Source organism: Varanus komodoensis, unplaced genomic scaffold (genome assembly GCF_004798865.1).
Source record: "Varanus komodoensis strain SLA01 unplaced genomic scaffold, ASM479886v1 scaffold19, whole genome shotgun sequence".
NCBI classification, from domain to species: Eukaryota; Metazoa; Chordata; class Lepidosauria; order Squamata; family Varanidae; genus Varanus; species Varanus komodoensis.
In genome coordinates this window covers 21,933,579-21,946,925 of record NW_025335550.1, presented here as the reverse complement: position 1 = coordinate 21,946,925, position 13,347 = coordinate 21,933,579, and the positions used below count along the sequence as shown (strand labels likewise).

Genomic DNA, 13,347 nt, shown 5'->3' with positions numbered 1-13,347 from the left:
CTTTCTTTCCTTTTGTTGGGCTGCCCATGGTAAAATCTTTCACAACCGGCAGTGCTCCAAAATTAATCACTAGAATGCTTCCTGTTCTATATTTTCAAGTCAGATATAATTCTAGTGATTTCAGCACTTTGAAAGGAAATTGGGAGCATGCCATGGGCTCATTCCCTTCTCCCTTCACTCACGAATCTTCCCTTCTGTCTTTACTGGCAAATGTCAACAGTGGTGCAGTCAACCCTACATGGCTGCTGTCTTTAGATTACAATAGCCCAGGCTCAGGGGCCAAATCCAACTGTCCTGGAATCCCTGTCTGGATTCCCCAGAGGACCGTGCCCCTATCTCCCACCTGGCACCCTTCCCTCCAATCTCCAGTTCTTTGCTGACTTCCCGGTTCCCCATTCCCATTCTGAAAGGTTGAAATGCCTCTCCTACAGCTTGATTTCTGGCAGTAAAAACTTCACGCTACAACGCGCAAGCACTTTGGGGGGATTTGGCTCTACCCCTTTTGCCTTTGGACCTGCCTCCTCTGTATATGGCCCGACCCACTATTGGACTGCAGTCCTCAAGAGCTCCTCTGAAATGGAATGTATGTATGTATTTGTTTTCCGATTTATATCCTGCCTTTTTCCTACAAAGGGCTCAAGGCAGCTTACATCATTGGCCTCCTCCATCTTATCCCCACAACAACAACCCCGTGAGGTGGGTTGGGCTGAGAGTCTGTGACTGGCCCAAAGTCACCCAGTTGGCTCCATGGCCGAATGGGAACTAGAACCCAGTCCCACACTCTTAACCACTACACCACACTGCACATTTAACCACTACACCACACTACACATTCAGTCCTGAAAGAGGTCAGACACGCCTGCTATCCTCCGGATCAGGCTTCTGCAAAACCGAGTACAGTAAACACACAGGTGTGTGTGGGGCTGCCCCCCCCCCCCCCCCCAGCATCTCCATTGCCCTCCAAGCATGGAAGGTGACTTTCCACTGAGACTCTCCACATGATTTCCCAGGATTCCAAATCACAGGAGGGACCTCTGGTATGGAAGAGAGAGTGACCTTCAGAAAGTTGCACCTCTTTGTGCAGAGGATGACACATGGGGAGAATGGGGAGCAGGGTTAGTGCAGTCCCCCTGCTCCTTGTGCATTTAGTTTAATAATGCCTGAACAGGGGTAATGTGAAGGTTGCGAATGCATTACTCTACTTGAAAATGGTCTTATGTAGAACATATTACTGCTAATTCAGATCTTTAAACCAATGCAGCTGAAGAAATGGCACTGAAGTCTTCCATTCTCCCCTCCATCAACCCTCACTGCTCCTCTTTAACAAATGTCCCCCCAGATTCTGTTTCATAGCACCTTTAGGGCTGACAAGCCAAGAAAAAGAGGTATTGGCAAGCCAGTGAAAATGTTTATTAGAGACAGACTGTGAGATGGTCAATTTTAGTTTCTTAATTTTTCCAATATTAATTTCATCTCATTCCTAACCTGGAGATTTTTTTGAGTTGTAAATATGATTCTTGTTTCACCCTTTAAGCAAAAAATTCACTTAAAAATAAAAAAATACTTTAGTATGCATTTATCCTAATATATAGGCATTTTTCTATGCACTTTGAGCAAAATGCACATTCTTGAAAGCCATTTCCCCAACAGAATCTTTTCAGAATATTATTTTTTTCTAATGCACACATTTTATGTGAACTTTCCCATAATTTATGCATTTTTGATTGCAAACTCCACTGAGAAATTTGAAGAAGGGATTTCAAAGAATAGCTGTGTTTTGGTTCACATAATGATCCAATAATGCCAATTTAGGTAATGATGCATTCCATGAAAACTGAACTAATTTCTTCCCCATCTCTAGTGCTACCAGGAGGAAGTAAAGAAAACACTTACCAGATTTTCAAAAAATGGTGGAGATTTTATATATGTAGACTTAGGATTCCAAGCATAGAGCTTGTCTGATGGGACATGTAGATCATTCCAAGATTTGTTTACTGTCTAAGGGGAAAAAGAGAGACAGAAATAGGACAGAGACATTTTTAAAATTAGAGCTCTTGATGAAAAGAGGCCAGTGCAGGCCCTTCTTTACACAATGGCCAAACTGACGCACTGAGGTGCTGTCTGCAGGGAGCAAGGCTGTGAGAAGCACCAAATCCCATCATGTGCTCTGTGTATCGGAGGAGACACCACCAATGCATCTCCCTTTCCAGGTGTGCTGTGTCAGGGAAAACCTATCCACCAAGTAAATGCCTTGATTTACAAACAGAAACTTTTCTCCTGCCCAACAGTCCCTCAAACTATTCCTGGAGACATGGTTGTGTGGAGAATCACCAGCAGCTGCATTCTGTTCCCGATGGGAGAAGATGGTACAAACCGAGGGGTGAAAGATGGCTTGCTCAAATGAAGTGGGTACAGCACAAGCCAAAGAATGTGACGTTCATGTATCACTGAGGTCACTGTTATAGTAACACTGGAGTAACGCAGTATGAACTCAATCAGCACTGGGTGCATTGCACTCGTAAAATAAAATCCAGGAACTGGAAAATCCAAATTCCTTATCAAGGAAAGTTGATTTATCTGATCTGCAGAAAAGAGGCACATTTGCACAACCTTATTCTGCATGATTCTGCACATCTTGCTAATTTACATAATTTCTATTGACGTTGCTAATTGCAGAGCCTTGCTACTAGAAATCTTGTTTGGCCATCCCTCTTGACATTCAACAAGCATTATCTATATATTTCCGAAGAAGTTTCACAACAGTAAGAGCTAGAAATTATCCTTTAAAGCCCACCACCACCAACAAAAAGAATCAAACAGCACTACATTTTGCTCCCATTACAGGGTTCCGTGATTTTTTACGCTGTCACACAAGAGGGAGACACACAGCCCTGGAAACCGGACGTGCAGCTGGAACACTTCACTAACAGCAAAACAAATTAGCAACACAGAGTATAGTATTTGAGAGTATAATACATCAGCACAGTTTGGGTCAAGTCAGAATGGAAGAACAGAGAAATGGACTTAAAACATGCACTGAGGAGACTATATTTAAAAGCCGCCAAGAGTGTAAGTGCTCCAAATCAGGGACAGGGAAGGCAGTGCCTGCAAGCTCCAATGCATACCAGGGACACCTTTCTGGCTAACTGCCAAGCTGCTCTCTCCCACCTGCTTTTAATTCTTATTTTTTAAATAACAAGCTTTCGTACTGGCAGCTGGGATCACCAGCAGTGATTCACTTTAGTGGTTCTCATCTTCTTTGCCTGGGAGAGCCTTTGAGCCAAATGAAGGGCGCAGAAATATTCTGGGAAAATCAAGATGGCAGGTGGCTGTGGCCAATGCCGTCTTCAGCATGCCCATTTTGGAGTGGTGCCCGAGACAGTTTCTCGACTTGACAAAGGTGCCCGTAGGCCCAAAAAGGTTGTCTGCCCTTGCTCTTAGTTTTCTTACAAAGCATTACCTCTATTTTCTGGTACACCTCTTTAAACATCCCTGGAATGACATATTGGCGCTCGACAACCTGGATCTCATCTCTCAGGGGCCAAATGTCTTTCAGAAAGATCTCCTTCCCTTGTGAGTTTACACCTGCAATATATCAAGTATACAGGCTTTATGCCGTGAATGAACAATGCTTGAAAAGGGCATATGAACAAGGAACACACCCACACTATAACAGCTGCACTTAAAACTCACGTGTACTTGGTGTATAGCACAGGCGGGGAGCCTAAATGGCATTCTAGATATTGTAGAACTTCAACCTCCATCATCCCTGGCCACTGGCCTTGTTGGCTGGGGTTGATGGGAGATGGATTCCAACAAAATCTGGAGGGCCACAGGGCTCCCTAAGCCTGGCCTTGAGGGAGACCCAGAGGATTATGGGTCTGAGCTTCTCTGTCACACGCACACACCCCTGGATTCCGATTTATGTAAAATCAGCGGCTTCAGGAAGGGAAAGGGGCTTCCAAAGTGCCTTACCTAGAGGTTCCTTCTCAAAATCAATCCGGACGGTGCCAGCAATGGCATAGGCTATCACCAACGGTGGGGAGGCCAGATAATTGGCACGGGTGTTTGGATGGACTCGGCCCTCAAAGTTCCTGTTCCCAGAGAGCACGCCCACAGCTATGAGATCTCCCTGTGCAAGGGGGAGGACACAGGAGGCAAATACTTTCACACTGCACACCCTTGGACAACCAGGTCAAAGGCAGGAGGAGCATCCCCAAGGCTCATCGGCAGTTGCTTTCCCTTTAGAAAGCCAACAATGTTCCTTGCAAATTGCAGTATTCACTCCCCTTCCTGCACTGGCACCGAAGCACAAAAGTCAGGGCCACGCAGCTCCTTTAAGCTCAAGATGCTCCTTTCACAGCACTTCCAACCTGCTTTGAACAGTAGATGGACCATTACTGCTACTACTGCATTGCATTACATTGCTATCCTGCCTTTCCTCCAAGGAGCCCGAGGTGGCTTAGAGAATGCTCCCACCCTCCATTTTATCCTCATGGCGGCCCTGTGAGATAGGCTAGCCTGAGAGTCTGTGACTGACCAGAAACCGATCAGCAAGCTCCAGTCCCAAGAGGGACTAGAACCTGGCCTCCTGAGCCCCAGTCTCAATCCTCTCACCACGACATGATGAGAACAGCTCCTTTAAGACAGGTCTACTCAGCTCCTGGCCCAGAAAGTGATTCACCTAGCAAGGTGCTGTCACCTCCCAGATGTTTGGCCATCTCGCTGCTGTGGCAGTCCGGATGGGCAGCAGAACCGGGACCTTCGTGGTGAGCCACCATGTGCGGCAGTTGGGCTGTATGTGGCTCAGTGGCCCAGCAATCCTCTGGTTTCCCTGAATTTTCTCCTATTCCAAAAGGATGACATGCTTGTCCTAAGGGTTGTTGTCAGAAGAGGTGGATCCGGTAAAAGCGAATAGATCCTGGTATATTTGCTATTTGGTCTCACCCCTTCCGTCTACAGCCCTGCCTGCCACCAGAATTCATTCCCTAACAGGTTCTCCAGAATTCAGTTTGGCTCTTGGGCCTAAAGTTCTGCAGTCCTGCTTTGCACCCCTTGCTTAAAATAGGCACGAGTGCTTGACTGCCACACTGTAAATGCAGAGCCCTTTAACCACGAGAGGCGACAACAATTCCTGAGTCAGTTTCAATGACTCTTTCTGTGGAATAGCCATAGCAAGGTTTCCCAGGATATTGGGCAACTGGACAACTGGTTCCACACCACGAAAGAGTTAATTAATCAAGAGTGCTCTGGCTTCCGGTCTGGTGGAGCAGGAAAGATTTGCAATAGATAATATAAACCCACCACTGCCATTCTGTAGACTTCTTAAAGGGGGGGGGGGGAATCAGCCATCCCCCAAAATGATTTTGGCCCCCAGCCATTGGCCATGTTGGTTGGACCTGAGGGAAAAGCCTCAGCTTCCCCTGCCCTGGTATAAATTCTGTGGTCACAATCCTGCCCTAGTGTTGGGCTCAAGGCGTTTTAATCCAGCATTACGCTGCACTTGACAGATGCCATGGCAGAACAAGGGCCCAGAGACTCGACTGAGCAGCGTACCTCCGTAATGGCTTCAACGACAGGCTCTGGAAGAGGTCCACTGTTACCAATGCAAGTCATACACCCGTAACCTACCACATCAAACCTGTGGAGAGTATGGGAGAACCACACCATCAGAGAATTCCTATGAGTTAAACAAAGAACGGCAAAGTATATGGTTTTCCAAGCTGAAAAGGACCTTGTCACAATGGTCCACCATGCAGTCCCATCCTTCAGACTGGATGTGTGAAAGCTGAGAGCGAAGCGGGTGGGCCCGCTTGTGCACTCGCTACACGCTTCAAGCCCTCGCCCATCGGGCTGAACAGAACTAGGCAGCCATTACTTTATAGCATGGCTCGTCATTGGGTTGGGGGGCACACTGGGAATTTTGAAAGGGTCATGGGCACTCTCACAAAATGGCTGCCATGAAGTGGGTCTTGCCCATCCCTAAAATGATTGCCACAGCACTATGGTCAGTCATGAAACACTTGCTTCTCAGGAGGTAAACTGGTGGGACTCAAAGAAAAGTAACTTGCCCAGGAACCTAAGCACAAGGCAGAAAGTGGGTTCTAACATAAAATCACTTGTCTTATGAATGCAAAGATGGTGCTGGTGGCAGGCCTCAATTTGCACCATGAAGGTTCCTTAGAGAACCTTCTAGATTTTTAAAAAAATCTTAAGAAATACAGTGAAAATCAGGAGGGACTGGGAGTCTGTGGGTGGCCAGAGAAGTTCACATGGGAATAATGGCGTCCACAGGCCTCACTTTAGAGACCCTGACTTTGCAGCACATGCCAGATGTAGGGCACCTCAGGCCAAATCTCACCCACCTGGATTCCCCCACATAAAATATGCCGATATTTTTGGCCCTGGCTCCTTTGCGTTTGGCCCTGCCCACCAACTGTTCTTCCTGAAGCGGATTTTAGCCCTTCGGCTACAAGATGCTCAACCCTCCTGCATCCCGATTTTCAATTGTTTTTCCTCCTCGATCATTTTAGTTGTGATTTTGCTTATTTTCTAGTAATTGCCAGAACAAATAATTACAATTAAGAATTTAAAATATAGACATGACATAAATAGGATCAAATGATATAAAAAAGGACTGCTTTCAACATAAACTTTCTCAACTAAGGAACAGTCTTTGATGTTAAAGTACAACTGGCAGGGTCTCCATTGAGACAAAATGACATGAGGCGTGATAAGACATGACAAAACAAAACAAACGAAGTGAAAACAGCCTCTTACCCAAGCTGAGCAAGGTAAGGCATAACTCCACTCTCTCTCAGATAATATGTGACTACTCCACTCCCTGGAGACAGGCTAGTTTTAATGTACGGCTTCACAGTCAGGCCGGCTTCCACAGCCTTCTTCGCCAGCAAGCCTGAAAAGAATATCCACAGCCAGGCACGTCAATAAACATAAGAAGGGACCTTATCCCAAATCTGGGTGGGTTGTACCCCCAGGCCAGTGCTGTCGTCTCTCATGGACAGTGGCCAGTGGTGTCATGGCAAATTTTTGCTCATCCTGGCAGTTCCCACAGCCAATCTCCGAAGCTTGGAGTACAGAGCTTCAGGCAGATGTATACAGAATCCAGTTTAAGCAATGTTCACTTTCTCCCTTTCAATAGGAGATTAAGAAAAAGAGCTCATGGGCAGTGCCTAATAGGGCACTTGGAGGCCATTGTTCTCCAAGATAAACATGCAATCGACTAATTCCACCCTCTACCCCAGGATCCCTTGTTGCATCAACTTAATGGTAGATAAGCAATTGACTAAAAATATTTACTAATTTCACACATCCTTGCTGCATAGACCCAAAACTGCAATAGAATACAAGTCAGCAATGCCCCACTTCTTCGCGGCATTCCTGATTGACACTTTCCAAACTCAACTCCAAAATAAGATTCTGTAGTTAATGAGGCACAGAATGACTAGACACACTTACCAGCTCCTAGCATAACAGAAGGATTACTTGTGTTGGTACAGCTGGTAATGGCAGCAATTACAACTGACCCGTGCTTAAGTTCAAACTCCTGATCATTGTAAGCAAATTTCACAGAGTCGCCTTGGCGTTCAGGGGCAATTTGGAAACCTTTAAACCCTTGCTATAAGAAAGAGCAAACAAGGAAAAAGAGATGTGTCTGAATTATAGTAAGGAATGCTCACCAAAGAAAAGGCAAAGAGATCAAAAGCTAGCTCTGTGTCAGTCACACTAGTTAGCAAAAGATACCATAGGGAGATTTATTTTGCAAGAAGAATAAGAACATGTTCCAGAGTGGAGACTTCTTGAGCAGCATTGTAGTCAATCAGCCACATCCCCTTCCAGGATACTCCATTATGTTATATTCTACTTCTCCCCTGTTTTCTATATTTTCCTCCCAGCTAGCACTCCATGCCTACGGGGCATAATCAGTTCTCAGAAACAAAAACAGCTGGAGGTTTCTTGCTGAGGTTTCTCAAGTGGAAGTACTTGGGGAATACTAGCCTGAGCATACAGATATTTTTGGACTCTTGAAAGCATGTCTGGAACAAGATGAACTTTTTAAAAAAGAAAAAAAAAGTGAAGAGAGAAAAATGGATGCTAGGTGCCAAAGGAAAAGGCATTTACCTTGGCTCCCAGGGAAGTCTCAAAATCCTTCTTCATGTTGGAAACCATGACCTTGTCCTGGGGTCTCTTGGGGCCGCTGCAGCACGGCACAACAGCTTTCAGGTCCAGCTCTACAATCTTTTAAAACGAGAGAGGGAGAGAGGTGATCGTCTTGGAAATAAAACAATAGGGGCTTATGTGGCTACAAAGAATTTTATTCTTCCCCACCACATACTTCAACAGAATGAACTTTATCAAAAGAAAATCGGCATCTGCTTTCTGCTTGAATCAAATCATCAGTCCCTCTAGCTTGGCATTTCCTTCTCTAACCTGGCACCTTCAAATGTGTGGGATCTCAACTTCCATCATCCTCAACATTGTTCATGCTGACTGGGGCTAATAGGGGTAGCTCAACACATCATGTGATCTTCTGTGAGCAGTTGCTTGGCCAGTATGTGAACAGAATGCTAGAATAAATTTGGACAGCACTGGGTTGAGGACCAACACAAGGAAGAAACCATCATGAACAACCCATAGCTTATAACCCAGCAATGAAGCCTGGGTTCTCTTCTTGGCTTGTTAGTGTGGCTGGGTTCAAATAACACAATGACCCACATTTTAGTAATAACTCACACTCAAGCCTTAAGTGTGGGTTATGAATTTGACTGAATATAGCCAAAGCTAGGCTAGAAGGACCAATGTGTCTCACAGTCTTTTGAAGAATTTGCATTGGGAATGAGATACTAACTCATCCAACCATAAGACAAAGCAACAAATGCTGTTTCCTCCATCCCTGCAGTCAATGTGCAGAATAAAGAAGCCCAGCAAAGTTATTGTGGCATCTGAGATAGAAAATCCCATGGGCGCCTCTCCCCATTTGCAGGAACTACAAATAAAACAGTAAGTTAAATCTCTGAGGAATTGATGTCTTTTCAGGTCACCCACACACTCATTTCTGAAAATGCTATCCCATTCCAAACACAACAGCCATTTAAACCCTAATGCTTATTGTGGGCGGTTCCATTCTCTTCTCCTTGCAACAGTTCCATGGTTGGCTTTGCCCAGCCCCCCTCAGCCCTCCTAGCATGCTAGACAACATCAGCCCAGGCCACATGGTCAGCGCTCAAGGATGCTAGGAGTTGCCTACTCTGGAATGGTAAATCTCCACAGTTTTGACACCGATTACTTTCACAAGAATCAAAGGTAGCAGGTGGGAAGTCTCTAAAGGCCTGAGTTTTCTTTTGCAGGAGGTACAAAAATATACCTACTTGAGTAAAATCTGGATCCTGAGAAGAGTTACTGAAGTCTCTGAACATTCCTACAGCCTCAAGGTATTTTCTTATATGCTTTATCTTCTCTGGATCACGGCCTACAGCAGACAGAAATAACCACTCAATCAAGCTGCAAGGTTTATTTTATGGAGTAGAATGTTTAGCATACCTTGTAGGATATTAAAAGAAGATCTCAGCAACTGAGCCATGCCCAGAATGACACCGGCTAGTAAATATCAAAAAACATAAGTGAATAACCTATGACCTTCCTACTACAAGATTCTTGAAATGCCTAAACCAGGGGTGTCCAACCTTTTGGCTTCTCTGGGCTGCACATTAAATACACAAACACTAACGAAAGCTGATGAGCAAAAAAGGGAGGTCTGTGCATAATTTTTGTGATATCTGCCATCACAGATAAGCAAAAAAGTCCTCACATATCTAAGTAATTAAATGTCATTTTAATTTTTTTATTATAAAAGTAAAAAAAGAGGGCAACATAAAACTAGTGGGATATTGGACATTGTATTTGAGAAACTAATGGATCAATATCTGGTTCAATGGAAGTAGTTGCAATTCTCAGTGAATTCTCAAGGTGCTCATCAGATATTTTGGTTCTAATTTTACTCTTAGTGTGCTTCATTCTTGAAAATAGTTGCTCACAAATGTAGGTGCTGCCAAAAAGCAAAGACACGAATAAGGTATGATTGTGAAGCAAGGCATATTTGTCTCTGGGATGAGAGGACCTATACAACTCTGTGATCAAATTTTTCTTTAAGTTCATTTTCCATTTCTTTGAATGTCAGATTGCAACTCCATTTGAAAATTGGCAGGTAACATATATATGTCGACTGAAAATGGAGTTGCAAATATACCAAAATAGTTATTATTTTCCCAGAAAACTTGAAATCAGTTTTCAAATTCTTGTATCAAATCAAAAAGCAAGGTTGAGTATTTTCCACTGTTCACAGGCTTGTGTTTAGCCAACGTGTCAACATGTATAAAATTGTTTGCAAAGGTAGGTTGAAAGATTATTGATAATAGCTGCGCTTCACTCACCAAATCACCATGAGCACATGTAACATCTGATGGTGTCAATTTGACTGCCTGTGCTTTGAAGATAACACTCTGGAAGTTGCACACAGCCGTAAAACTGAAGCCATGCAAGTGCACAAATGGCGAAAGCATACCTACGTTTATTTTATGTGACAGTGCGACACAATATTGTCGTCTACAAAGCAGGCCCTCAAGAACTGTGTGACTGAGTTACAAAAAAAAAAAAAATCGCCAGAAAATCTCATATTTAAGCAAGTTCACGAGTTTGCACTGGGCCACATTCATAGCCATCCTGGGCCGCATGCAGCCCACGAGCTGTGGCTTGGACACCCCTGGTCTAAACTTTTAGCTTGGTGGTTGCAACACCGTATTCCTGAATCTTTACACTTGTCCTCAAGAAACATATTGATACAGCTCAGGTTTCATGGACAGAAGTTCTGGATTGCATCTTTTGAAGCAGAGCTATGACTGGTCTTCCCGCCACTCACCTGTTTGAACCAGATACTTGATACTAACTTCATCCACTGGAAAGAAAGCTGCAGTTGCTCCGTATTCTGGGCACATGTTGGCAATGGTGGCTCGATCAGCAATGGACAACTGAGCAACACCAGGTCCAAAGAACTCTACAAATTTACCCACGACCCCCACCTGGCGTAGATGCTACAACAGATGAAAAATAGCAGTCAGTACGATTTCACGTGGTCTGATTATATGGGATGTCAAAAGAGGTCAAACACAGACATGCCTGAACTGTGATCCCTGATTCCAATGACAATCTGAGTTTTCCACTTAAACACAGTCACACTTGCAGTCTGATCTGAACTCTGGTTAACTGGAAGTAAATCTCATTGACGCCAATGTGGCTTCCTGGTGGGGCACTCCTAGCCTTGTATCCCTACTTTGCCTTGTGTGCGCTACGTACCTTCCCACGTTTGTAGCACCACGGACTGAGTTGAATTTCAATTCACAAGAACCAAGAAAGTCAGAACTGCCTTGTGGTCCTTATACATATTTTGCTGCTGGAGTAGAGCTTGCTTGATGCAGCTGTATTCAATGACTTTTAAACATGCTGACTGTCTCTCAGAAAATGATTACATATTTGCAATACTGTAGATTATTTCTGTAGCTGGAAATCCTTTGCTGTAATCCTATGCTAGAAAGACTGAAGGAGGTCTGTCTCATTTGGTTTTGATCTGCAGGGAAGATATTTATTTTGGCTTTATAATAGATTCATTTTTGGTTTTGATGTTTTGTTTCTTTTGCTTATAGTTTCTGCAGGCTTCTGGCTACAAAGCAATGAAATGCAGATGTGTTTGAAATACTTTTTGTTTTCTTCTTTTGTATAAGCACACAGAACAACAGCTTTTGCCTTGCAAGGTATTGAAACATCCACAACTATTTTAAAGAGTTATTTATTCACCATATTCATAAGCCCCTTTTATGGCAGGTTCACAGTAATGTCCCTTCCAACCTTGCCCTTTCATAGCCTTTAAACACAGGCTGTAAGGGGTCAGGATCTTTCTGTAATTCAAGCACTGGTTATAAGTGAGGGAAAATGATACTTCATTTTCTAGAACCACTCAAATGTTCAAAGTGCTCTGTACACCTTATCTCAAGAATCCCTACAAACAGCCCTATAAAGTAGACCAGTACCATTAACCCAATAGTGCAGATTGAGGGTACACTGAAGCTGGAAATAGTGGTATCCACCTGCCATCAGAAAGCCACTGTTGATGGCAGATCTCTCTCTCCCCTACAGCACCCCAAATTTGCTCCAGTGGGTTGGGGGACCCTTTGGATCAGCTGTGGAGGTTGCACAAAGAGCAGGCTACGCGGGGGAGAAAAGCATGCACACTTAGGCACTGATGGATTTAAGCCACACCCAGAATAGTGGCCAGGCAGTGAATTTGTGGAAGAGGTGAGGCGAGATGACTTCACAGCACCCACAGACATGCTCTGTGATGCAGGGACATTTTCCCTCTGCCCTCATTTATTTATTTTCCCTTTGCCCTCATTTATTAGGAGGCAAATCTCTGGAATTAATGTGGAAGACGTCCTTAACCATCGCACAACGATTTGGGTGGTGTCACGTCCCGTTCTTACCTTGGTCACTGTGAGCACAATGTCGGTGGAAGTGACAAGGGGCTGAGGATTTCCGGTCAGCTTGTAACCAATCACTTCGGGAAGCACCATGCTGATGGGCTGCCCCAGCATCACAGCTTCCGCTTCAATGCCACCAACACCTGGACAACAACAAGAAGATGTGACAGCACAACCATTGTCTTCTCATGCAGACAAATGAGAGGATGGTGGCTGGGGAACACATTAGAGGGGAACACTGTCTCATTTGCAGGTCCTGCAAATATGCTTAACACCTTATTTTCTTCAGCGGGGCGGGGAGGGGAAATCACCAACACTTCCAAATTAGAAATGTTGCCTACAGGTTGTCTAGAGGAGATTTTTACTAGGCATCACTGCATTTCTTCTTGGAAGAAACAGCTGAGTTTATCCACAGAGCACACAACTAAATTGTGCACTCATATCCTTCTTTTACTACTACAGGAGTATCCTTCCAACTACTGCACTTATATCCTTCCTCTTTCCCTCTTGCAAGGAACCCAAGACTGCTTACATGTTCTGCCTCCTCACAACAACCCTCTGAAGTAGGCCAGGTGGAGAGTCAGTGGCTGGCCCAAAGTCTTCCAGGGAACTCCATGGCATTGGGAATGACGGGAACCCAGATCTTCCTAGCCCAAAACTCTAACTGCTATACCACACTGTTTCTCAACTAAGACAGCTTTCCCCAAGCTGGTGCCTTTCAGGTATGTTTGACTACAATTCCCATCATACTTAGCCAGTATGTTCAACAGATTTGGAAGACACCAGGTTGGGGAGGCTG

At 44.5% G+C, this 13,347-nt stretch overlaps 1 protein-coding gene across 1 annotated transcript in view; it reads right to left on the bottom strand.

Moving 5' to 3' along the window:
* Nucleotides 1–13,347, bottom strand: part of ACO1 (aconitase 1) — a 32,621-nt gene that overhangs the window by 6,987 nt on the left and 12,287 nt on the right. Inside the window, exons 6-15 of the mRNA XM_044428076.1 lie at nucleotides 12,552–12,691; nucleotides 10,937–11,108; nucleotides 9,390–9,490; nucleotides 8,143–8,259; nucleotides 7,480–7,639; nucleotides 6,781–6,916; nucleotides 5,557–5,641; nucleotides 3,976–4,132; nucleotides 3,461–3,585; nucleotides 1,894–1,998 (exon numbers count right to left, since the gene is read on the bottom strand). Of these exons, the coding sequence (XP_044284011.1) occupies nucleotides 1,894–1,998; nucleotides 3,461–3,585; nucleotides 3,976–4,132; nucleotides 5,557–5,641; nucleotides 6,781–6,916; nucleotides 7,480–7,639; nucleotides 8,143–8,259; nucleotides 9,390–9,490; nucleotides 10,937–11,108; nucleotides 12,552–12,691 (1,298 nt within the window). The remainder of the gene's footprint in view (nucleotides 1–1,893; nucleotides 1,999–3,460; nucleotides 3,586–3,975; nucleotides 4,133–5,556; nucleotides 5,642–6,780; nucleotides 6,917–7,479; nucleotides 7,640–8,142; nucleotides 8,260–9,389; nucleotides 9,491–10,936; nucleotides 11,109–12,551; nucleotides 12,692–13,347) is intronic.